This window comes from Hordeum vulgare, chromosome 5H (genome assembly GCF_904849725.1).
Source record: "Hordeum vulgare subsp. vulgare chromosome 5H, MorexV3_pseudomolecules_assembly, whole genome shotgun sequence".
Taxonomy (NCBI): Eukaryota; Viridiplantae; Streptophyta; class Magnoliopsida; order Poales; family Poaceae; genus Hordeum; species Hordeum vulgare.
The window spans coordinates 548,084,491-548,111,027 of record NC_058522.1 but is presented as its reverse complement, the minus strand read 5'-3'; the positions used below and the strand labels follow the sequence as shown (position 1 = coordinate 548,111,027).

The 26,537-nt window shown below is 43.6% G+C and overlaps 1 protein-coding gene across 1 annotated transcript; it reads right to left on the bottom strand.

Moving 5' to 3' along the window:
- Positions 1 to 12,733: 12,733 nt before the first annotated feature.
- Positions 12,734 to 13,294, bottom strand: LOC123398862 (pathogenesis-related protein 1-like). Its single transcript, XM_045093308.1, has one exon. It carries the CDS (start codon positions 13,249 to 13,251, stop codon positions 12,748 to 12,750), a length of 504 nt encoding a protein of 167 aa, XP_044949243.1. The 5' UTR covers positions 13,252 to 13,294; the 3' UTR covers positions 12,734 to 12,747.
- Between the last annotated feature and the right edge of the window lie 13,243 nt (positions 13,295 to 26,537).

The following is a 26,537-nucleotide window of genomic DNA, read 5'->3' as shown; positions in this document are numbered from 1 at the left end:
TTCAGTGTTTTTCCGTATTATTTTATAGGAATTCTCCTACAAAGCTACACTAATTTTGAACCATATCCTTCCCGATTCCTATCATTCCATCGTGTTCAAAATAAATGGAGTTCTATCACGTGAATCCAAAGTACTATCCAAGTAATTTACAGTTTGACTATAAATGGATTGTTGTGTAGTCTACTTTGTACTTCTTGGTTCAAGTTTTAATTATATGATATTTACTGGTTTAATTTTTAATGTATCCATAGTGCATGTGTAATATAATTCTTCAGTAGCTTCTTAGTGGATTCTTAATGGATTTACGCAGTGGATTTATGTTGTATTTTTAGTATGTTTTTACATTGTAATTCTTGATGGATTCCAACTGTAGTTTTAGTTGATTCTTATTTTTGCTTTGCATTGTAGCTCTTGGTTTTTATTGTGTGTGTTTTTAATAGAAAAGGAGGATGACCCTCGGCCTCTGCATCTGGGGGTGCATGCGGCCATTTTATTGTTTATGCTCGAGGACCTTACAAAGCAGTACAACAATATGACTGAATCCGCAATCTTGGCAACATCTGCCGCTACTCCTATCCTTACGATGAAGGGGTGCACGCTGGAACAAATACCCAGATCTCTCACCTAATCCTAACATCTAAAGCTGGAGACCCTGACCGAGCCACATACCGGGTCCGTGGCACAAACCGGTCCGACGCACTCACATGTGTTGTCGCCGCCATCTTCCACTGGTTAGTCTTCAGATCAGATTGAGGTACCAGCCTTGGCAGGTGCCTCCGCCATCGACGCCACCATGACGCCAAACGATGATCTCCACCTACGCGAGTGATAACCCACAAGTATAGGGGATCGCAACAGTTTACGAGGGTAGAGTATTCAACCCAAATTTGTTGATTTGACACAAGGGGAAGCCAAAGAACATTCTCGAGTATTAGCAGTTGAGTTGTCAATTCAACCACACCTGAAAGATTTAGTATCTGCAGCAAAGTTTCAGTAGCAGAGTAGTGTGACAGTAACGGTAGAAGCGGTAACAGTAGAAGTAGTGACAACAGTAGCGGTAAAGTAACTTAGCAAGGACTAGTAGGAAAAACTCGTAGGCATTGGATCGGTGATGGATAATTATGTCGGATGACATTCAGCATGTAACAGTTATAACATGGGGAGATTTGTAACTAGCTCCAGTTCGCCAATGTAATGTAGGCATGTATTCCGTATATAGTCATACATGCTTATGGAAAAGAACTTGGATGACATCTATTGTCCATCCCTTCCGTGGCAGCGGGGTCCTAATGGGAACTAAGGGATATTAAGGTCTCCTTTTAATAGAGAACCGGAACAAAGCATTAGCACATAGTGAATACATGAACTCCTCATACTATGGTCATCTTCGGGAGTGGTTCCGGCTATTGTCACTCCGGGGTTCCCGGGTCATAACACATACTAGGTGACTACAACTTGCAAGATAGGATCAAGAACACACATATATTGATGAAAACATAATAGGTTCAGATCTGAAATCATGACACTCGGTTCCTAGTGACAAGCATTAAGCATAGCAAAGTAGTAGCAACATCAATCTCAGAACATAGTGGATACTCGGGATCAAACCCCATCAAAACTAACTCGATTACATGGTAGATCTCATCCAACCCATCACCGTCCAGCAAGCCTACGATGAGATTACTCACGAGCGGTGAAGGGCATCATGGAATTGGCGATGAAGGATGGTTGGTGATAATGACGGCGTCGATTTCCCCTCTCCGGAGCCCAGAACGGACTCTAGATCCGCCCTCCAGAGGAAGAACAGGTGGTGGCGGCGGCTCCGTATCGTAAAACGCGATGAACTCTTATCTCTTAATTTTTTTCAAGCGAGAGAGACTATATAGAGCTGGAGTTGGAGGCGGCGGAGCCACGAGGGCCTCACAAGCCTGCCAGGCGCGGCCAGGGGGCGCGCCTTTTGGGCTTGTGGGCTCCTGGCTCCGTCCCTCCAGGTAATTCTTGCACCAGTATTTTTTATATATTCCACAAAAAATCCTCGTGAATTTCCAAGTCATTCCGAGAACTTTTATTTCTGCGCAAAAACAACACCATGGCAATTCTGTTGAAAATAGCATCAGTCCGGGTTAGTTCCATTCAAATCATGCAAATTAGAGTCCAAAACAAGGGCAAAAGAGTTTGGAAAAGTAGATACGATGGAGACGTATCAACTCCCCCAAGCTTAAAGCCTTGCTTGTCCTCAAGCAATTCAGTTGACAAACTGAAAGAGACAAAAGAAAAACTTTTACGAACTCTGTTTGATCTTGTTGTTGTAATTATGTCTAACTCATATTCAGATTTTCAGCAAGATCATAAGCTAACCACATAAGCAATGACATTTAGGTCTCATGATGTACTCATATTAATGGCATAATCAACTAGCGAGCAATAATGATTAGTTTCAAACGTCAACACTTCAATCAAAGCAATCATGAAGCAATATGAACATATGGTATCTCGCTAACTCTTTCTAAGACCGCAAAACATAAATGCAGAGCGTCTTCAAAGACCAAGGGCTGACTGAACATTGTAATTTGTGGCAAAGAAGATCCAGTCACAGTCATACTCAATATCAATTAATAGCAAAGCATAAAAATGACGGAGGTGCTCTTTAATTGGTGCCTTTTATAAGGAGAGGATGACTCAACAGAAACGTAAATAGATAGGCCCTTCACAGAGGGAAGCATTGATTTGTAGAGGTGCCAGAGCTCAAGCTTTTAAAACAGAGATAAATAATTTTGGGTGGTATGCTTTCATTGTCAACGCCATGACCAAGAGTTTTCACCATCTTCCATGCTACACATATTATAGGCAGTTCCCAATTATATTTTTGATTTGAGCATGAAACTGGGCATTCCGATTACCGTCCCCTTTCTGTGAGTGATAGTGAATAAATATGTATCGACGATAACACGCCTAGCATGGAAGATACTGACCGCCCCTTGTCACCCCATGAGCGGTTCGGGCATACAAAACAGATTATTACTTGAAGATTTAGAGAGTGGCACATGCAAATTTACTTGGAACGACAGGTAGATACCGCATATAGGTAGGTATGGTGGACTCATATGGAATAACTTTGGGTTTATGGAAGTGCACAAGCAGTATTCCCGCTTAGTACAAGCGAAGGCTTGGAAAAGACTGGGAAGCGACCAACTAGAGAGCGACAACCGTCATTAATATGCATTGAAATTAACCAGCATTGAGTGCAACATGAGTAGGATATAAATCACCATAAACATGAATATCGTAGAGGCTATGTTGATTTTGTTTCAACTACATGCGTGAACATGTGCCAAGTCAAGCCACTTGAATCATTCAAAGGAGGATACCATCCTATCATACTACATCATAATCATCTTGAAATTCATGTTGGCAATCAAGACAAACCATTATAAGCTCCTAGCTAATTAAGCATGGCATCAGAAACTATGATCTCTAAGTTGTCATTGCAAACATGTTTCTCTCATAACAAAGCTGAATTAGGAATGATGAGCTAGTCATATTTACAAAAACAAGATAGGTCGAGTTCATACCAGCTTTTCCAGGCTCAGTCACTTCATCATGTATCGTCATTATTGCCTTTCACTTGCATGACCGAATGATGTGAATCATAATGAGAGTGTTCGTGCATTGGACTAAGCTGGAATCTGCAAGCAAACTCAAAGGAGAAGACAAAGTAATGTGGCTCTTGGACGGATAAACAAATATGCATGTGAGAGCCATTAAACATTTTAACCATGGTCTTCTACCTTGACCCAAAGAAAAAAACAAAACTATTTTCACGGGAAAGCTCCCAACAAGCAAAAGAAGAACGGGAAATCTTTTTACACACCACTAAGCAAGCTGGAAAGTAAACTTACAACTAATTTATTTTTGTTTTTCTCAATTTAAACAAACACACGGGAAGAAAGCGAGAAAAAGAAATAAACTAGCATGGATGATACAATGGCAAGGTGTGAACACCGACTATCAAAGTGAAAGTGTGAGTATGAATATAAAGTCGGTGAGAAACACGTACTCCCCCAAGCTTAGTCTTTTGGCCTAAGTTGGTCTACTCCCATGGAGGAAAATAACCGTCTCCGGGGTACTCTGGAGTGTACTGAGGGTGCCACTGCTGGGTGAGCTCCTCTAGCTCCCACTGATAAACTGGTGTCTGGTACTCGACTAGTAGCTCGGGCACGGGCGCCTGTGGTGGCGCTATGCCCCAATATGCGTAGATGTCCGAGGACATAATAATGTACCTGCCTAGATTAAGATTGAACAAAGAAGGAGCAGGCAAAGTAATAGTTTCACGAGTACCCTGGCTAAATACCAAGTTATAAATCATCCTCTTATTTATATCTTTATCAAGAAAGTCATGGCGAACCATGCTATCATAATCTAAATATCTTTCAGGAAGAAGCATCTCTTCTTCCTCGTACAGACTAATAGGTATCTCAAAATGTTTAGCAAGACGGGTAGCATAGATACCTCCATAAATAGCACCCTTAGTACGGTTCTTGTTCAACCGTTGAGCCACTATAGCGCCCAAGCTATAAGTTTTATCTTTATAAAGAGCTTCACGCAAAACCGCAAGATCTGGGGAGCTAAGAGCCCCAGCTTTCCCACAACCAATCAAACATTTTCCCACAAATAATGAGACATACCGAAGCACGGGAAAATGTACGCTAGCAACTCTAGCGCAAGATACTCCTCTCTCCTCTCCTACAACAATAGTATCAATGAAAGCCTCCAAGTCCCGTGGACGAGGTTCATGAATATCCCCAACATAAGGTAATTTGCAAACATTGCAAAAATCCTGAAGTGACATGCGCTGGGGGATATCATATAACTTGAACTCAACCATAGGAGGATTCTTTCTAGGATAGAAATTAAAGCTTTGCACGAAAATATTAGTGAGGCAGAGGTATTGTGGACACTTATCTTGTGCAACTCAGGGGACCGGATACTTGGGTTTCTTCTTCTCATTTTCATCTTCCTTGGGGTCACGGCTTGAAGAGCCTCTTAGGAACCTCCTCAGCTTTTCCTTTTTCTTTCTCTGAAAATTTCTGAAATTTTTAGTGACTCAAAAGAAAAGTGAACAAGGCTCAACGAAACTCATAGCAACTACTCCTACAAGTGCCTAGAGGCCATATCATGCATCAAAACTACTTGGTACCAACTAAAATTAACATGCAAAGCTCAAGAACAAGGTCACCAAGGCAGAAAATATACACAACGAATAAAGCACTAGAGCAAAAACTAATTGGACCAATGGAGGAGTCACATACCAAGGAACAATTCCCCCAAAACAGTTTGGTGAATGGGGCTTTGCACAAGGAGATCGAAAAATGCAGCAAGAAGAGCAAGAACACGGGTTTGAGCTATGGAATGATTTTTTCTGGAGGTAGGAGAAGGAGATGGGAGCTGGAATAAGTAGAGGGGGCCACGTGGGGCCCACAAGCCTGCCAGGCGCGGCCAGGGGGGTGCCCGCGCCTCCTGGGCTTGTGGCCCACTGGTGCATCCCCCTAACTAGCTCTCTATCTCAGAAATTTTAATATATTCCAGAAAAAATCATACTTGGATTTCAGGGCATTTGGAGAACTTTTGTTTTCGGGTCACTTTTCTAAGGGACGGAAAAAAGCAGAAAACTGGAAAAATAAAGCTAAATTTATCATTTTTCTTCTAAACAACAGAAAGTAAAAGTTCGGAACAGAAGGTTGTGACTCCTAGATTCATCCATCTCATGGTAATCAAAAGAAATCCGTCAATGAGGTTGATCAAGTCTCCTTGACAAACTTTTTCCGAATCACATAAAAACGGAGAATTTTCGAATAATCACTAGGTTACCTCAACAAGGATGTGCATAACCCCAACAAGTAAATCATACTTCATCTTGATAGTAGGTATAGGGCATTCAAAGCTTCCAATAAGAATTGGTGAAGATTTTTCAATAGCATTGATGCAATGTACTCGACATTGTTTCTTCAGAAAGTGCACCGTGTGCTCATTACCATTAACATGGAAAGTGACATTGCCTTTGTTGCAATCAATAACAGCCCCTGCAGTGTTTAAAAAGGGTCTTCCAAGGATTACTGCCATGGCATTATCCTCGGGAATATCCAAAATAACAAAGTCCGTTAAGATAGTAACGTTAGCAACCACAACAGGCACATCCTCGCAAATGACGATAGGAAAAGCAGTTGATTTGTCGGCCATTTGCAAAGACATTTTAGTGGGTGTCAACTTATCCAATTCAAGTCTATGATAAAGAGAGAGAGACATAACACTAACACTAGCTCCAAGATCGTATAAAGCAGTTCTAACATAATTTCCTTTAATGGAGCAAGGTATAGTGGGCACTCCGGGATCACCTAGTTTCTTATGAGTTCCACCCTTGAAGGTGTAATTAGCAAGCATGGTGGAAATCTCCACCTCAGGTATCTTCCTTTTATTAGTCACAATATCTTTCATGTACTTAGCATAAGGAGACATTTTGAGCATATCTGTCAAACGCATTTGCAGAAAGACAGGTCTAATAGTTTCAACAAAGCGCTCAAAATCCTCATCATCCTTTTTCTTGGATGGTTTGGGAGGAAAGGGCATGGGTTTCTGAACCCATGGTTCTCTTTCTTTACCATGCTTCCTAGCAATGAAGTCGTTCTAATCATATCTCTTGTTCTTAGGTTATGGTTATCAAGATCAACAACAGGTTCAATCTCCACATCCTTATCATTACTAGGTTGAGCATCAACATGAACACCACTATCAATATTATCACTAGGCTCATGTTCATCACCAGATTGTGTTTCGGCATCAGAAACATAGGCGTCATTTGGATTCTCAGGTGTAGCAGCAGCAGGTTTGCTAGCATGGAAGTTCCTATCATCTTTCTTATTCTTCCTAATACTAGGATGACTAGGTGCCTCAGTGTTAACTCCTTGAGAATCTTGTTCAATTCTCTTAGGATGGCCCTCGGGATACAAAGGTTCCTGAGTCATTCTACCACTTCTACTGACGACTCTAACGGAATTGTCATTCAACTCATTGAGCAAGTCATTTTGGGCCTTAAGTACTTGTTCTACTTGAGTAGTGACCATAGAGGCATGTTTACTCAAGAGCTTAAGATCATTGACATTTCTATCCACACAAGCACTTATATGATTAATCATGCGAGCATTTTGTTCCAATTGTCTGCTAACATAATCATTGAAACTTTGTTGTTTCGCAACAAAGTTATCAAATTCATCTAAGCATAAGCTAGCAAGTTTATCATAAGGAATATCACTCTCATTGAATCTACGAAGAGAATTTACCTCTACTACCTGTGTCGGGTTATGATAACCCACAAGTATAGGGATCGCAACAGTTTTCGAGGGTAGAGTATTCAACCCAAATTTGTTGATTCGACACAAGGGGAAGCCAAAGAATATTCTCAAGTATTAGCAATTGAGTTGTCAATTCAACCACACCTGAAAGACTTAGTATATGCAGCAAAGTATCAGTAGCAAGGTGGTGGGATAGCAACAGTAGCAACAGTAATAGTAGCAGCAGTGACAGCAGTAGCGACAGAGTAACAGTAGTAGCAGTGACAGTAGTAGCGACAGAGTAACAATAGGAGCAGTGACAGCAGTAGCAGCAAAGTAACGTAGCAAGGACCAGTAGGAAAAACTCGTAGGCATTGGATCGGTGATGGATAATTATGCCGGATGATATTCATCATGCAACAATTATAACACGGAGAGATATGTAACTAGCTTCAGTTCGTCAATCTAATGTAGGCATGTATTCCGTATGTAGTCATACGTGCTTAGGGAAAAGAACTTGCATGAAATCTATTGTCCATCCCTCCCGTGGAAACGGGGTCCTAATGGATACTACGGGATATTAAGGTTCTCCTTTTAATAGAGAACCGGAACAAAGCATTAGCACTTAGTGAATACATGAACTCCTCATACTATGGTCATCTCAGGGAGTGGTTCCGGCTATTGTCACTCCGGGGTTCCCGGGTCATAACACATAGTAGGTGACTACAACTTGCAAGATAGGATCAAGAACACACATATATTGACGAGAACATAATAGGTTCAGATCTGAAATCATGGCACTCGGGCCCTAGTGACAAGCATTAAGCATGGCAAAGTAGTAGCAACATCAATCTCATAACATAGTGTATACCAGGGATCAATCCCCATCAAAACTAACTCGATTACATGATAGATCTCATCCAACCCATCACCGTCCAGCAAGCCTACGATGAGATTACTCACGAATGGTGAAGAGCATCATGGAATTGGCGATGAAGGAAGGTTGGTGATGACGATGGCGACGATCTCCCCTCTCCGGGGCCCAGAACGGACTCCAGATCTGCCATCCAAAGGAAGAACAGGTGGTGGCGGCGCCTCCGTATCGTAAAACGCGATGAACTGTTCTCCTTAATTTTTTTCGAGACGAAAGGGACTAAATAGAGCTGGAATTGGAGGCGGTGGAGCTCCGTGGGCCCCACAAGCCTGCTAGGCGCGGCCAGGGGGCGCCTGGTGGGCTTGTCGGCTCCTCGCTCCACTCCTCCAGTTGATTCTTGCGGCAGTATTTTTTATATATTCCACAAAAGATCCTCGTAAATTTCTAGGTCATTCCGAGAACTTTTATTTCTGCGCAAAAACAACACCATGGCAATTCTGCTGAAAACAGCGTTAGTCCGGGTTAGTTCCATTCAAATTATGCAAATTAGAGTCCAAAACAAGGGCAAAAGAGTTTGGAAAAGTAGATACGACGGATATGTATCAGGTTATCAAGACCATGTATTTCTTCGATAGGTGGTAGATTCTTAACATCTTCAGATTTAATACCTTTCTCTTGCATAGATTTCTTGGCTTCTTGCATATCTTCAGGACTGAGGAATAGAATACCTCTTTTCTTCGGAGTTGGCTTCGGAGGTGGTTCGGAATAGTCCAAGCATTATCGTTGCTCAAGATATTATTCAATAGAATTTCAGCTTGTTCCACAGTTCGTTCCCTGAAAACACAACCAACACAACTACCTAGGTGGTCCCTAGAAGCATTGGTTAGTCCATTATAAAAGATATCAAGTATTTCATTTTTCTTAAGAGGGTGATCAGGCAAAGATTCAGTAATTAGACAAGCCTCCCCCAAGCTTGTGGGAGACTCTCTTCTTCAACTTGCACAAAGTTATATATATCCTGCAAGGCAGCCTGTTTCTTATGGGCAGGAAAATATTTCTCAAAGAAGTAGTATATCATATCCTGGGGACTACGCACACAACCAGGAGCAAGAGAAGTAAACCAAGTCTTAGCATCACCTATTAGTGAGAAAGGAAACAACTTAAGGATATAGTAGTGGCAAATTCTTTCCTCACTCGTGAATAGGGTGTTATATCATTCAGCTTAGTAGGATGTGCTACAACCGTTTCAGACTCATAACCATGAAAAGGATCAGATTCGACCAAAGTGATTAACTCAGGATCGACAGAGAATTCATAGTCGTTATCGGTTACAAAGATGGGTGAAGTAGCAAACTTAGGGTCGTATTTCATTCTAGCATTCAAAGATTTTTCTTTCCACTTGCGCAATAAATTCTCAAGATCATAGCTATCCTTACAAGCAAGAAAGTCTTCAGCTACCTCTCCCTCCATAACATAACCCTCAGGTATATTAGGCAATTCATATCTAGGAGAGCTAGTTCTAACAGGTGGAACAGTAGGTTCTACTTCAATAATTTCATCAGTTTCAGAAGTATCATCACATTCAGCAACAACTCTAGCAATTTGTGCATCAAGAAATGCACCCAGTAGCAAAGCAGTATCAAGCAAAGCATCATCATAAGCATCATGGATAGCAGAAGTAGCATCATCAAGCACAAGCGACATATCAAAATTTCTAGTAGGTGGTGGTGTCGCAAACTTACTCATAACTGAAGGTGAATCAAGTGCAGAGCTAGATGGAAGTTCCTTACCTGTCCTCGTAGTTAAGGGCAAGACTTTAGTTTTTGGATCTCTCGGATTCCTCATAGTGATCAACAGACGTAAATCCCAAGTGACTCAGAGAATAGAGCTACGCCTCCCCGGCAACGGCGCGAGAAAATAGTCTTGATAACCCACAAGTATAGGGGATCGCAACAGTTTTCGAGGGTAGAGTATTCAACCCAAATTTGTTGATTTGACACAAGGGGAAGCCAAAGAACATTCTCGAGTATTAGCAGTTGAGTTGTCAATTCAACCACACCTGAAAGATTTAGTATCCGCAGCAAAGTTTCAGTAGCAGAGTAGTGTGATAGTAACGGTAGAAGCGGTAACAGTAGCAGTAGTGACAGCAGTAGCGGTAAAGTAACTTAGCAAGGACCAGTAGGAAAAACTCGTAGGCATTGGATCGGTGATGGATAATTATGTGAGATGACATTCATCATGTAACAGTTATGACATGGGGAGATTTGTAACTAGCTCTAGTTCGTCAATGTAATGTAGGCATGTATTCCGTATATAGTCATATGTGCTTATGGAAAACAACTTGCATGACATCTATTGTCCATCCCTCACGTGGCAGCGGGGTCCTAATGGAAACTAAGGGATATTAAGGTCTCCTTTTAATAGAGAACCCGAACAAGGCATTAGCACATAGTGAATACATGAACTCCTCATACTATGGTCATCTCCGGGAGTGGTTCCGGCTATTGTCACCCCGGGGTTCCCGGGTCATAACACATAGTAGGTGACTACAACTTGCAAGATAGGATCAAGAACACACATATATTGATGAAAACATAATAGGTTCAGATCTGAAATCATGGCACTCGGGCCCTAGTGACAAGCATTAAGCATAGCAAAGTAGTAGCAACATCAATCTCAGAACATAGTGGATACTAGGGATCAAACCCCATCAAAACTAACTCGATTACATGGTAGATATCATCCAACCCATCACCGTCCAGCAAGCCTACGATGAGATTACTCACGAACGGTGAAGATCATCATGGAATTGGCGATGAAGGATGGTTGGTGATGACGACGGCGTCGATTTCCCCTCTCCGGAGCCCAGAACGGACTCTAGATCCGCCCTCCAGAGGAAGAACAGGTGGTGGCGGCGGCTACGTATCGTAAAACGCGATGAACTCTTCTCTCTTAATTTTTTTCGGGCGAGAGAGACTATATAGAGCTGGAGTTGGAGGCGGCGGAGCCACGAGGGCCTCACAAGCCTGCCAGGCGCGACCAGGGGGGCGCCTCCAAGGCTTGTGGGCTCCTGGCTCCGTCCCTCTAGGTAATTCTTGCGCCAGTATTTTTTATATATTCCACAAAAAATCCTCGTAAATTTCCAGGTCATTCCGAGAACTTTTATTTCTGTGCAAAAACAACACCATGGCAATTTTGCTCAAAACAACATCAGTCCGGGTTAGTTCCATTTAAGTCATGCAAATTAGAGTCTAAAACAAGGGCAAAAGAGTTTGGAAAAGTAGATACGATGGAGACGTATGAGCGAGTCCATCTCCAAGCAACGGATGTGGATCCATGCTAGGATAGGGCCGCACCACCGCCGTCGCCCACCACCCACAAGCGCCACCCAGCCCCAAGGTTTCCAAAGCGGCGCCTTCAAGAAGGGAACGGCGCCGTGAGCGCCGCCGCCGCCCAACAAAGTTAAGGCTTTCGCCCGGCAGACCTAGGGGAAGGGGAAGTGAGGGGATCAGTCCATACCGACACCTCCAAGGAGGGGAACGGCGCCCTCAGGCATCGCCGTCGACGCGGTCGACCATGGACCGACCAGGGATTTTGCCCGAACTAGATCCCCGCCATCACCAGCGCCTCATGTACAAAACCGGCGACCCAAAGAAGCGCGGCCCGACCAGGCTGGCCCGCACGCCGAATAGGGAAGGAGGGGAGGCGCCAGATCGAGCGCACGGGCCACCGCAAAAGCCGCCGCCGGACGCCAACGACCACCCGATCCCGCCGCCCGCGCGGCCGAGACGCCAGATCCACCGCCCGCTCCAAATCCTCGTCAGTGGAGCCGCCACTCCAGATCCGGGCCTCCCCACACAGAGGTAGGGCAGCCTAGGCCCCGCCGCCACCATCCTTGGCGCCCCGGGCTTGCCCGGCGGCTGCCTCAGGCGGCGGCGAGGAAGGGAGGGGAGGGGGAGGCGGCTAGGGTTGGGAGGGAGGGAGGGAAGGCGACTGTATTTCTTCTCAATAATTGTAGTCAGGGAAAGTTTTTATTGTGTAATTCTTATTGGAGTTGCACTGTAATACTTATTGATGTTAGTGGGTTTACACTGTATTCTTTTATTGGAGTACAATGTACTTCTTGGTGTAAAACCATAAAATATGTCTATGTGAGTTGGATCGGATCGGATCGGGTATGAAGAAGAAAATGCACATCATAGAGAAACGGTGCGAGAGATGATAAAATGAGTGAAAGACATTTTGATTAGTGGGTTTCTATTCTGAGTTTACCAGAGCGATGGAGCGAAAGACATTTTTATGAAGAAAGCGCGACGGACAAATACAGTACTCAAGAGAAAGTAGAACTATATAAATATTCATCCATCGAGGGTTTAGGAACATTACGTATATAACACAACTTATGTGAATTCACTACAATACATATCCATAGCTGATCACATCTTCCCGATTACACTTTGATTACTTTATTTATGCAGTATGCTGCTAGGTACGTAGGCGTGCATGCATAGCCACGTACGTACAGTATCAATGACGAAGATACGTAGCCTAGTATGGGCTCACCCCGGGGTAGTTGCCCGGTGGGCTGTAGCTACATATGATAAACACGCCGTTGCCGCTGGCGCAGATGACGCGGGCGCAGCCGATGGCCGTCGAGTTGCGCCACACCACCTGCGTGTAGTGCATGCACGACTTGTCCGCCGGCGCCGAGCAGGTGTTGCTGCCGTGGTCGTAGTACTGCTTCTCACTCACCCATGATGACACGGCGTTCGCCGCCGTCCACGTGGTCCCAAAGCCGTCGCCTCCGTAGAGGTTCTCCCCGTACGGCCGGTTCACTCCATGTATCAGCTGACAATCGCCGCGGCGCTGCTCCGCGTAATCCTGCGCGTAGGCCGCCACCGTGGCGTTCCACGTCACCTTGCCGAGGCCTACCTCAGCGCGCGCCGCGTTGTGGGCGTCCACGAAATCATCCGGCGAGTTCTGGGCCGTGACCGCCATGGCGGAGACAAGAGCTAAGAGCAGTAGCACCGCTAGCTTCGGCGAGTACTCCATGGCTTGTTAATTAAGCCTTACAAAACTAAGTGGAAGATGTATCTGTATGCTGTAACGATGAGATAGACTGGCTCCATGCGTTGTGTATTTATACTGCCTGCACAAGATTCGATGGCTTCTCTAACCTTGGAAACTTCCATAGAAAAAAGTATCTCGCCAATCATGATTGGCCGGTCGTCGATTTCTAATACATGTGCCCATTTTAGAATAAGTCAAGCCAATGGAAAAAATTGCATTTTATTTGCAGCTCTCCACTTTGCAGAGTTAGTCAGAGGTCGTGGCCCGTGTAACATGTTATTTCTTCTCACATGCATCCCTTCTGCCGATGTTGAAAGTTGCTTCATCATTTGATCTCGTGGTACTTACTTGTGTCATGCATCTCCTTTGTAGGCTTGGAGCAGGTAGAGTTGTTAAAGGTAAATAGTAGCTGGTTCTAACTTTGCTTGCTTGTAAGTCGTTGTAATGCGCGTTGCCGCGTCCTCGGTTGGTACATACTCCCTCCGTCCCTAAATATAAAACCTTTTAAAAATTCCACTATAAACTACATATGAATGTATGTAGTCATATTTTAAAATGTAGATTAACTCATTTTGTTATGTACCTAGTCTATAGTAAAATCTTTAAAAAGGCTTATATTTAGGAACGGAGGAAGTATGATTTATCCGTTTTTAAGGAGTTGAAAGCCTGAAACCTCTTTTTTTTATTTTCCTTTAGCATCATGCCTTCTCGAAACATGTTTTAGACCCATTGTATATATAAATCAACAATTAAAAAAATACATGACCGAACCATATAAAATGGTTAGGTAGTTTTTTTTACAAAGCCGTTCGTCAGATAATCAGATTATTACAAAGACCACAGGCGGCTACGCTAGCAACAAAGAGCACACAAAGATCTCAACAGACCACTACACTACGACCCAGTACATCTAAACTTTACTACAACACCTTTAAAAGGAAGAATTGTGCAGAGTGTTGACATTGTTGAGTTCACAACGGACAAAGGGTTCACCCGGAGCCCCGACACTAAGAGAAGATCCACGACGATGCCATCAAAAAAATGTATGGCACCCATGCGCGTCGCCGCCGTCGACACCAAGACACGGAGCTTTCGTTCGACAACTCATTCGTGCCACCACGAGGCCTTCAAGACAAACATGACGAGAAGTATCATGACCAAGACATCGATTGGTATGCCAACAACGGCCCGAACATCATATAGCCCGCAAACTACATTAGGTGACCATGTAAGATAACTATTGTGGCCAAGACCAAATACACATCGCCAACGGAGCATGTATGAAGATGTTTACATTGATCACTCACTCATTAAAAAAACATTATGAATCGACCTTAAAAATATCTTGCATGTTTCTAGTGCTTAGAATAATCTTCTACAAGTTCATTGCATTGACATGGGTAATCGGGACTAGAGCGTGTCTATTATATGGAGATCTGAATTATCGGGACTAGAGCCTGTCTATTCGATTACATAGACGGACATCAGTAATGGCCCCTAGCTACACTAAATCGTCCTTTGTCATCTATAGCTTCCGTCCTCAGAAAGGCCGCAAGCTCCTCTACAACAGCAATCGCGCGTTGCTCTGGTAGGACCTTCGTCGTCATGGCCGTGTGCTATATAAGAAGAGGAGATGAATATGAATATCAATCATGATAACAAAGAATGACGGGTAAAAATAGAGGTGTGAATGTTCATTGCTTACGTCGAATCTGTGATCCTTGTGCTCAGAGGTAAACATGCGAATGGTCTCGCAAACATAGTATCCACATAGATGCGTTCCCCGTGGGTGCTGGTCGCACTTTACGAGAATAGAATATATATAATCAAAATAATAATCTAGCATCATAAATGTATTGAAAATTAATAGAAGTATATCATACTACTACTTACCTGAGCCGCTTTAAAGGTCAGCTTCTCATGAAAGTTACCGGGAGTCACGCACTTGAACCGCTTCCAAACCCTGTCCGACAAGGATAATGATTTGCTCAGTTTTTCATTAATTGATATATCAGAAAATCATCGAAAGAGACAGATAGAGCGCAAGAATGATTAAAATTACCCTTGGAGCATGTCCTGCAGGCTTTGGAACTGTTTCAAGGGTCTCGATAATGGGTCGAAGGCATCAACTCTTCCCTTATCAATTTGAATGTCCAACAGAATCCAATGAAAGCTGCACATGTATATATATATATATAAGTGTCAGTAACTTATCAATTACACTTATAAGTGAATGGACACAACAGAGTAAAGACCCTCACCTGAAGTTGTATGGAAACAGTATGTGGTCACAGAAATTTTGATCTATTAGAAACCTTAGAAGGTTTTCCTCCGTCTCCTTGGGATAATTAGTTAGTGTCGCTATATGTATTTTATCTGGCTCAATAAACCCAATATTTAGGATGCACTTACTTTTAGAATACAGAATCTTCATTCTGCATAATAGAGTACAAGTTATATATAGACAATGAATTGAAATAACTAAACAAGTTATATATATGTAGACAACGAATTGAAAAACTTACATACAACAGCAACTCATAAGCGATTTATCGAGGGCGTCGTCATTGTACATCTGGAAGAGTTCATCAAAGTCGATATGGATTTGTTCAGGGCGGCCGTAGTACTCCTTGGGGACACTCACCACGATCATCGTTCTCCCATTCTTTGATTCACTTAAGTACCATTGATGCAAGTAACGCATATTTGATGGGAGATCATCTTTGCTGACCAAAGGCTCACCCAAGACAAACTGTGGCTTAGGGGCTACCACAGCCTTGGGTATCTTGTCGTCTTGGGAAGACAACAATTCTTCAACCGAGACACCACATGCAGCCGCCAACTTCTTTGCACTTTCTAAAGCTAGACCCTGCATCGAAGGGGGAACATTCTTGGTTAACACCTTGAGGGGTGGGATCGACTGTTTGGTCTGTTGTCCAAGCTGAGGAACGTCTGATTTTTTCTTGCTTGTAGTTGAACTTGATTTGCTCCCACTTGCACTTGCACGTGATCTGCTCTTTTTCACTTCCTTCTGCAATGTGCGTGTATAGTCATCAGGCTTATGGTGTAAGTCATAAGGTCTGATAGGAAGAGTAGCATGACGTACCTTTGGGAGGGGCGACAGTTTGCGCTTTGGGGTGCTCTGTGGCTTAGGAATCGTCGGCGGAGCGTTCTTGGTGGCACGCTCCCGCTTAGTATCCGGAGCGGGCGGCGGCAGAGACGGACGACCCAAGTCCGGCGGCGGTGATCGAGATGGACTCGTGTTGTGCTCGCAATGTGCGTGTATAGTCATCAGGCTTATGGTGTAAGTCATACTGTGATGGAAGGGGGTACGATCATAAGGTCCGATAGGAAGATTAGCATGACGTACCTTTGGGAGGGGCGACCGTTTGCGCTTTGGGGTGCTCTGTGGCTTAGGAATCGTCAGCGGAGCGTTCTTGGTGGCACGCTCCCGCTTTGTATCCGTGGCAGGCTCAGGCTTTGTATCCGGAGCAGGCGGCGGCAGAGCGTTCTTGGTGGCACGCTCCCGCTTTGTATCCGTGGCAGGCTCAGGCTTTGTATCCGGAGCGGGCGGCGGCGGAGCGTTCTTGGTGGCACGCTCCCGCTTTGTATCCGTGGCACGCTCAGGCTGCGTATCCGAAGCGGGCGGCGGCGGAGCGTTCTTGGTGGCACGCTCCCGCTTTGTATCCATGGCAGGCTCAGGCTGCGTATCCGGAGCGGGCGGCGGCGGAGCGTTCTTGGTGGCACGCTCCCGCTTTGTATCCGTGGCAGGCTCAGGCTTTGTATCCGGAGCTGGCGGCGGTGGAGCGTTCTTGGTGGCACGCTCCCGCTTTGTATTCGTGGCAGGCTCAGGCTTTGTATCCGGAGCTGGCGGCGGCGGAGCGTTCTTGGTGGCACGCTCCTGCTTTGTATCCGTGGCAGGCTCAGGCTTTGTATCTGGAGCGGGCGGCGTCGGAGATAGAGATGGACTCGTGTTGTGCTGGCCGACGTCATGTGGAGGGCTTGGAGGTAATGGAGGTGTAGGTGACCTGCGAAGACTCGGAGGCGGTGTTGTCCTTGGGGCCGAGCCTGGAAGCTTGATGTAGTTCTTGTCCCATAGGATGACTCCACCCAGTACTTCTCTGAGTGTCCTCTCATCTTCGGGTCCAGCTATGTCGAGCTCCATATCACTAAACCCCATCATGATTTCATCCACCCCGACTTTAGCAAAGCCAACTGAAATCTCACGGCCATGCCAGCGTGCATCAGGGCCAGAAGGTAAAGCTTGTCCAACAGCCACCTTCATGGATATGTTCTTGAATTTCTGATGGAGTTCACACGATGTTGACTCCTTGATTCCATTCACGGGGTAGCCGGGACCGCCCTGTATTATTCTTCGTTCATCGCCGGGCGGGGCCTCAGATTCAGCCATGCTGCTTTTCCGCTTAGATGGGGCGCCGGTAATATCAACTGCAGGATCTTCCTGGCGCGGTACTCCTCTAAGCTCATCAATCTGCTTCTGTTGCTCGTTAATCCTGGCAAGCAACTGGTTGAACTTGTCATTCTCCTCATCCTGCTGCCGCTTCTTTGCTCTCTCTCGGCTTCTGTAAGTGTCTTGGTCTCTGGCAAACCCAAGCAACCACGGGTAAGATGGACCGAAGCCTCGCGTTCGTCCTCCATGTTCGTCATTGCCGAGGACCAGTGTGAGCAAATCTTTATCTCTATCTGCAGTGAACTTTCTTTGTCCCTCCTTAATTTCTTTCACTATTCTTTTCCAATTCTCCCTGGGTATCCTAAGATTGTCATTGCAGATGAGGTCCCCTGTTTTTTCATCGTACGACCCACCATGCGCAAGGAACCAATTTCTTGCTCTCAATTCCCACTCATCATGGAGTGGTTCAGGTACGATGCCTTTATCTATCAGATCTTGCTCTTTCTTTTCCCACTTTGGGATGGAAGTCTCATAGCCCCCTGGCCCCAGCTTGTGGTGATATTTCTTCTTATCTGCATTTATCTTGTTCTTTTCTGATAATGCCTGGGCATCTTCTGACTCCTTGTACTCTTGAAATTCCTTCCAGTGATTCGCCTGCTTGGCTAGATACCCCTCGAATACTGGCACTTTCTTGGTCTCCAGATAGTTTTTCCATAGCTTCTTCTTCCAGCTACGGAACAGTTCGGCCATCTTCTTTAGAGTCCACTGCTTGACTTTGGCCCTCAGTTTGTCTGCGGCGTCTTCATTCTCACATTCTGGCAGGTTGAAATGTGACATGAGATCATTCCAAAGATTATCTTTGTACCTTTCGGTGACATAGTCACTATCGGCTGCCCTTTGCGATTGTTCCACTCCCGAACGCTGATCGGGACGTGATCCCTAACGAGAACTCCGCATTGCTTCTTGAATGTGTCAGCAGCATTCTTAGGAAGCTTGGGTTCGCCCGTAGGCATTATCACCTCAAAGGTGTAATGCGTCCGTGCATCCAACTTTCTAGTCGGGCCTCGTTTCGTAGATTTGCTCGATGTGGAGGCCTAAGAGGGAGAAACATTCATCAAATGAATGTATATGTATACAATATAGAGCTATCTCCAATATTTTTCACATATTACAAGTGATTGTCGAACTTCATATGTATACCTCGCCGACTTTATTATTTCTTCACCGGCTTCTCCATCGGCTTCTCCATCAGTGGAGCTATCATCACCTTCTCCGTGATTGGACCTATCTCCTGCCCCATCGGCTTCATCTTCGTGTCGCTAGACCTCCATTCCATATCCAGAGTCTTTAGATATGACGTCGGAGATTCGGCTGGTTCAACGTCGGGGCCGTCTTTGATTATATCTTCGAGAAGTTCTTCCTCTTCGAGGTTCCTGATATGTGGATCCATATTTCTGCAAAAAACGGACATTTGATTAACTAATAAACTAACAAACTATATAAGAGGGGTTGGAAACTTCGAAGGCTCGTTTTATATATGAGGACCTTTGGTCCCGGGTCTTGGCTAGAACCTAAACTCTAAAATACCAGCCTGACGGAGACCAGTCCCGGACACTTAAGCATATACAATAGCAAAATTAAACTAGTTCTATTAATTTTCTTGCTAAAAATAAACTATTAACATTTAAGCATATACAATAGAAAAATTAAACTATTAACACTTAAGCATATACAATAGCAAAATTAAGCAATAATCTAAGTAACACTATTAACACTTAAGCATATACACTATACAATAGCATATACACTTCTTCTTGTAACCCTAAACTAATTTTTTCTCTTCTTCTATTTCTCCTCTTCTTCTACTTCTTCTTCTACTTCCACTTCTCCTATTCTTCTACTACTTCGTCTCCTCTCCTCTTCTTCTATTTTTCCTATTCTTCTCCTCTCCTCCTCTTCTTATTCTCCTTTTTCTTATTTTCTTCTCCTCCTTTTCTTATTCTCCTTTTTCTTCCTTTCTTCTCCTTTTTCTTCCTTTCTTCTCCTTTTTCTTCTTTTCTTCTCCTTTTTCTTCCTTTCTTCTCCTTTTTCTTCCTTTCTTCTCCTTTTTCTTCTTTTCTTCTCCTTTTTCTTCCTTTCTTCTCCTTTTTCTTCTTTGCTTGTGCTGGCCGGAGTGTTGGGGAGGAGGGGGCGTGGGGCTTACTGGACGGGGGTGTCGACGGCGCGCGGCGAGGAGGACGGCGACGCGCGGCGAGGAGGGCGGCGCGCGGTGAGGAGGACGGCGGCGTCGAGCAGGACGGCAGGCGGCGGCGAGCAGGACGACGGGCAGCCTGACGGCATCGTCGAGTTCGTCGCTTGCCGCGCCGGGCAGGGGAACGAGAGCAAGAGAAGAGAAAATGGACGATTTGGGTTCAAAATTTCTAACTCCCGCTTATACAGGTGGATCTTTAGTCCCGGTTCGGGGCTCGATCCGGGACTAAAACCCCTTTAGTCCCGGGTGGCGCCACGACCCGGGACTGAAGACCCTTTTTCAGGCAGACTAGAAGGCGGGAAACAGGGGCCTTTAGTCCCGGGGCGTGGCTCCAACCGGGACTAAAGGGGGTCTTTAGTCCCGGTTGGCGCCACGACCTGGGACTAAAGGCCCTTTTTCGGCGGACAAGAAGGCGGTAAGCAGGGGCCTTTAGTCCCGGGGCGTCGCAAGAACCGGGACTAAGGTTTTGCCTATATAAACCCTCGCCCATGCCCGCCATATCCCCTGTTTTTTGGTTGTTGAAGTGTGACCATGCCATGCTCTTGCCACTCTAGTTCATGCACATGACGTGTTCGATGAAATGCCCGAGCCACTCTACTTAAGCTTTCTCCTCTCCAAACTCGACCTCCAAGCATCATTTTCCTAAATATTTGTCTAGGTTTGGCCGTGCACACCAACTGCGAGCACCATCGTGGTGAGCCTCTTGTTCTTATCTTCTTTTTAAAATCAAAAAAATCTTACTTGTATGATTTAGATACATACTTGTATAAATTACTCACTTTCATTATTTTTTTGTTATTATATAGTGCGATGGTTTTGGTATCCGCCTCCGTCGGCCCTCGTCCTGTCTATGATTCGGATGTGGTATATATTATCTTTTATAACTATTTGTTTTATTTAGTGTTTATGACAACTATGACGACCAATGTGACATATATTTTTTTAATCTAGGAGGTATGTGAACCGGAAATTCCAACCCACATAAAAATTCTTGTCGAGAAGTTAAATTTGGTTGAAAAAAAAACAAATATTTGAAGAAAAAATTGAAAATAATTGAGGATAAGAATATGGAACTCGAGTTGCATGTCGCCGATGTCATCGATGATCGCAAGATGAAGATCGATGCGATGCGGTTGAAGATGGATGCAATGCGCTTGAAGATGGATGAAATGCGCTTGAAGATTAGGAATATTAGAAAATATGCCATTGATAAAGAGGCTTGGTATCATTATGCTGTTGGGTCAATTGTTATCTTAGTTGCGATTTTGATCGCGTTTGTTGTTGCATTTAAATGTTTTACATAGTTGTATGTTGTTTTATGAGAGAACTTTATGTATTTATTTTTTGCATTAATAACATTTGATCACTATTGTTCTTTGGCTTTAATGTGATGATGAACTTGTATTAATTTGGTCATATGTTCTGCAATGATTTTTTGAACTTATTTGAACTCCATACTTTTTGTGTGTTCAAAATGCACCATTCATAGGCACATCACAAAATTTCAACAATTTCTGATTTCATTTGGTATATTTCATGGATTTACTTATTTTTTTTGAGCTAGTTGACCCTGAAATTGAAAAGCACTACAAATGAACTCTGAAAATGTTGAAAATTGGCATGCTATCATCATTTCACCCACATAGCATGTGTTAAAAAGTTGAGAGGGCTACGACAAAAACTGGATGCACTTCGTGTACAGAACGGAGAATCTCTCTCGAAGTATGGGAGTTTCGAACGAGAACTCATCTCTTACAAAGGGATTTCATTTTTTTGAACTTATTTGAACTCCATACTTTTTGTGTGTTCAAAATGCACCATTCAAAGGCACATCACAAAATTTCAACAATTTCTGACTTCATTTGGTATATTTCGTGGATTTACTTTTTTTTTTAAGCTAGTTGACCCTGAAATTGAAAAGCACTACAAATGAACTCTGAAAATGTTGAAAGTTGGCATGCTATCATAATTTCACCCACATAGCATGTGTTAAAAAGTTGAGAGGGCTACGACAAAAACTAGATGCACTTCGTGTACAAAACGGACAATCTCTCTCGAAGTATGAGGGTTTCGAACGAGAACTCATCTCTTACAAAGGGATTTCATTTTTTTGAACTTACTTGAACTCCATAATTTTTGTGTGTTCAAAATGCACCATTCAAAGTCACACCACAAAATTTCAACAATTTCTGGCTTCATTTGGTATATTTCGTGCATTTACTTATTATTTTTGATCTAGTGGACCTTGAAATTGAAAAGCACTACAAATGAACTCTGAAAATGTTGAAAGTTGGCATGCTATCATCATTTCACCGACATAGCATGTGTTAAAAAGGTGAGAGGGCTACGACAAAAACTGGATGCACTTCGTGTACAAAACGGACAATCTCTCTCGAAGTATGAGGGTTTCGAACGAGAACTCATCTCTTACAAAGGGATTTCATTTTTTTGAACTTATTTGAACTCCATACTTTTTGTGTGTTCAAAATGCACCATTCAAAGGCACATCAAAAAATTTCAACAATTTCTGACTTCATTTGGTATATTTCGTGGATTTACTTTTTTTTTTAAGCTAGTTGACCCTGAAATTGAAAAGCACTACAAATGAACTCTGAAAATGTTGAAAGTTGGCATGCTATCATCATTTCACCCACATAGCATGTGTTAAAAAGTTGAGAGGGCTACGACAAAAACTAGATGCACTTCGTGTACAAAACGGACAATCTCTCTCGAAGTATCAGGGTTTCGAACGAGAACTCATCTCTTACAAAGGGATTTCATTTTTTTGAACTTACCTGAACTCCATAATTTTTGTGTGTTCAAAATGCACCATTCAAAGTCACACCACAAAATTTCAACAATTTCTGGCTTCATTTGGTATATTTCGTGCATTTACTTATTTTTTTTGAGCTAGTGGACCTTGAAATTGAAAAGCACTACAAATGAACTCTGAAAATGTTGAAAGTTGGTATGCTATCATCATTTCACCCACATAGCATGTGTTAAAAAGTTGAGAGGGCTACGACAAAAACTGGATGCACTTCGTGTACAAAACGGACAATCTCTCTCGAAGTATGAGGGTTTCGAACGAGAACTCATCTCTTACAAAGGGATTTCATTTTTTTGAACTTATTTGAACTCCATACTTTTTGTGTGTCCAAAATGCACCATTCAAAGGCACACCACAAAATTTCAACAATTTCTGACTTCATTTGATATATTTCGTGCATTTACTTATTTTTTTGAGCTAGTTGACTCTGAAATTGAAAAGCACTACAAATGAACTCTGAAAATGTTGAAAGTTGGCATGCTATGATCATTTCACCCACATAGCATGTGTTAAAAAGTTGAGAGGGCTACGACAAAAACTGGATGCACTTCGTGTACAAAACGGACAATCTCTCTCGAAGTATGAGGGTTTCGAACGAGAACTCATCTCTTACAAAGGGATTTCATTTTTTTGAACTTATTTGAACTCCATACTTTTTGTGTGTTCAAAATGAACCATTCAAAGGCACACCACAAAATTTCAACAATTTCTGACTTCATTTGGTATATTTCGTGCATTTACTTTTTTTTTGAGCTAGTTGACCCTGAAATTGAAAAGCACTACAAATGAACTCTGAAAATGTTGAAAGTTGGCATGCTATCATCATTTCACTCACATAGCATGTGTTAAAAAGTTGAGAGGGCTACGACAAAAGCTGGATGCACTTCGTGTACAAAACGGACAATCTCTCTCGAAGTATCAGGGTTTCGAACGAGAACTCATCTCTTACATGGATACTATGAAAATGAAAAGTGTTTGAAATTTAGTACATTCCATACATGCATTACATAAAAGGTTTAATACATTATTACATTATTGCACCAATATTCCTATCTATTATTTATGTTTTCTTCTGGGTCGTAGCCATGGAGAATCTTCATCATTCAGTAGGATGCTTGGGTCAGTTTTCACTTTGAAGGGCGGAATTTCATGAAACTTATTATAATCTTCTGACATGTCTGTCTGGTCATCTACTCCCACGATGTTTCTTTTCCCCGAAAGAACTATGTGGCGTTTTGGCTCATCGGACGATATCTTCTTTTACTGATTTCTTTTTCTCGTTAATGTAGACATGTCCTTCATATAGAAAACCTGAGCGACATCATTGGCTAGGACAAATGGTTCGTCCATGTACGCAAGATTGTTGAGATCCACTGTTGTCATGCCGTACTTTTGGTCTACAACTATCCCGCCTCCTGTCAGCTTCACCCATTTGCACCAAAATAAAGGGATCTTAAAAGTAGGTCCATAGTCAAGTTCCCATATCTCCTCTATGTACCCGTAATATGTTTCCAAACAGTGCCCATTCTCGTCTGTTGCATCAAAGCGGACACCACTATTTTGGTTGGTGCTCTTTTTATCTTGGGCAACCGTGAAAAATGTATTCCCATTTATCTCATACCCTTGGAAAGTACATATAGTCGAAGATGGTGGCCTGGCCAAACAGTACAGCTCATCTTCAACGGTGTCGTCATTCATGAGATGTGTCTGCAACCAACTGCTGAAAGTCTTCTCGTGTTCCCCTTTAATCCAAGAGTCAGCCTTCCCCGGGTTTTCAGAGCATATAATATTCTTGTGTCTCACGATATACGGAGCCACCATGGTGGAATTGTGTAGAACTGTGTAGTGTGCTTGAGAAAAAGAATGCCCGTCCATACATACTTTTGCTTTCCTTCCTATTGTGCCTTTTCCTGTCAGCCTACCCTCATACCGAGATTCAGGAACACCAATCGGCTTAAGGTCAGGAAGAAAGTCCACACAAAACTCAATGACCTCCTCTGTTCCATAGCCCTTGGAGATGCTTCCTTCTGGCCTAGCACGGTTACGAACATATTTCTTTAAGACTCCCATGAACCTCTCGAAGGGGAACATGTTGTGTAGAAACACAAGATCGAGAATTCTAATCTCTTCGACTAGGTGAACTAGGAGGTGTGTCATTATATTGAAGAAGGATGGCAGCAACAACAGCTCAAAGTTGACCAGACATTGGACCACATCAATCTGTAACCCTGATAGACTTTCTCGATCGATTACCTTATGAGAAATTGCATTGAGGAATGCACATACCTTCACAATTGCCAGGCGAACATTTTCCGGTAGAATTCCCCTCAATGCAACCGGAAGCAATTGCGTCATAAGCATGTGGCAGTCATGAGACTTTAGGTTTTGGAATTTTTTGTCTTTCATATTTACGATTCCCTTTATATTCGACGAGAAGCAAGTCGGGACCTTGATACTGAACAGGACTTCAAAGAAGATTTCCTTCTCTTCCTTAGTAAGAGCGTAGCTGGCACGCCCTTGAAACTGCCATGGATGCATGCCATATCTTCCTTTATGACGTTCCCGGTTCTCCCGTGCTTCCGGTGTATCTTTTGACTTCCCATACAAGCCCAGGAAGCCTAGAATATTCACGCAGAGATTCTTCGTCGGGTGCATCACGTCGATTGCCGAGCGGACCTCATGGACTTCCCAGTAGGGTAGCTCCCAAAATATAGATTTCTTCTTCCACATGGGTACGCGCTTACCAGGGCCGTTAGGAACAGGTTGGCTGCGAGGACCCTTTCCAAAGATTACTTTTAAATCTTTGACCATATCAAATACTTCAACACCAGTACGGATGACAGGCTTCCCCCGGGGTTCTGCGTTGCCTTTGAAATGCTTGCCTTTTTTCTTTAAGGGATGCTTGGGCGGAAGAAAACGACGATTGTACGGATACACATTCTTCCTACAGTTGTCGAGATATATACTTTCTGTCTGATCCAAACAGTGCGTGCATGCATTGTATCCCTTGTTTGACTGTCCTGAAATGTTACTAAGAGCAGGCCAATCATTGATGGTTACGAAAAGCAAAGCTCGAAGGTCAAATTCCTCTTGTTTGTGCTCGTCCCACACACGTACACCTGGTTCGGCCCAGAGCTGTAAAAGTTCATCAACTAATGGCCTTAGGTACACATCAATATCATTGCCGGGTTGCTTTGGACCTTGTATAAGTACTGGCATCATAATGAACTTCCGCTTCATGCACAACCAAGGAGGAAGGTTGTAGATACATAGAGTAACGGGCCAGGTGCTGTGACTGCAACTCTGCTCCCCAAAAGGATTCATGCCATCTGTACTCAGACCTAACCATAAGTTCCTTGCGTCAGCTGCAAATCTCGGGAATTCTCTCTCGATTTTTCTCCACTGCCGACCATCAGCGGTGTGCCTCAACTTATCGTCTTTCATACGATCTTCCATGTGCCATTGCAACAACTTCGCATGATCTTTATTTCTGAACAAACGTTTCAACCGTGGTATTATAGGAGCATACCACATCACCTTGGCAGGAACCCTCTTCCTGGGTGGCTCGCCCTCAATATCACCAGGGTCATCTTTTCTGATCTTATACCGCAATGCAGTGCATACCGGGCATTTATCCATATTCTCGTACTTCTCACCGCGGTAGAGGATGCAGTCATTAGGGCATGCATGTATCTTCTGCACGTCTAATCCTAGAGGGCAGACAAGCTTCTTTGCTTCGTACGTGCTGGCGGGCAATTCGTTCTTTCTTGGAAGCA

Excerpts from the sequence above, each read along its gene's own strand:
- LOC123398862 (XM_045093308.1), bottom strand. The coding sequence starts at position 13,251 with ATGGAGTACTCGCCGAAGCTAGCGGTGCTACTGCTCTTAGCTCTTGTC.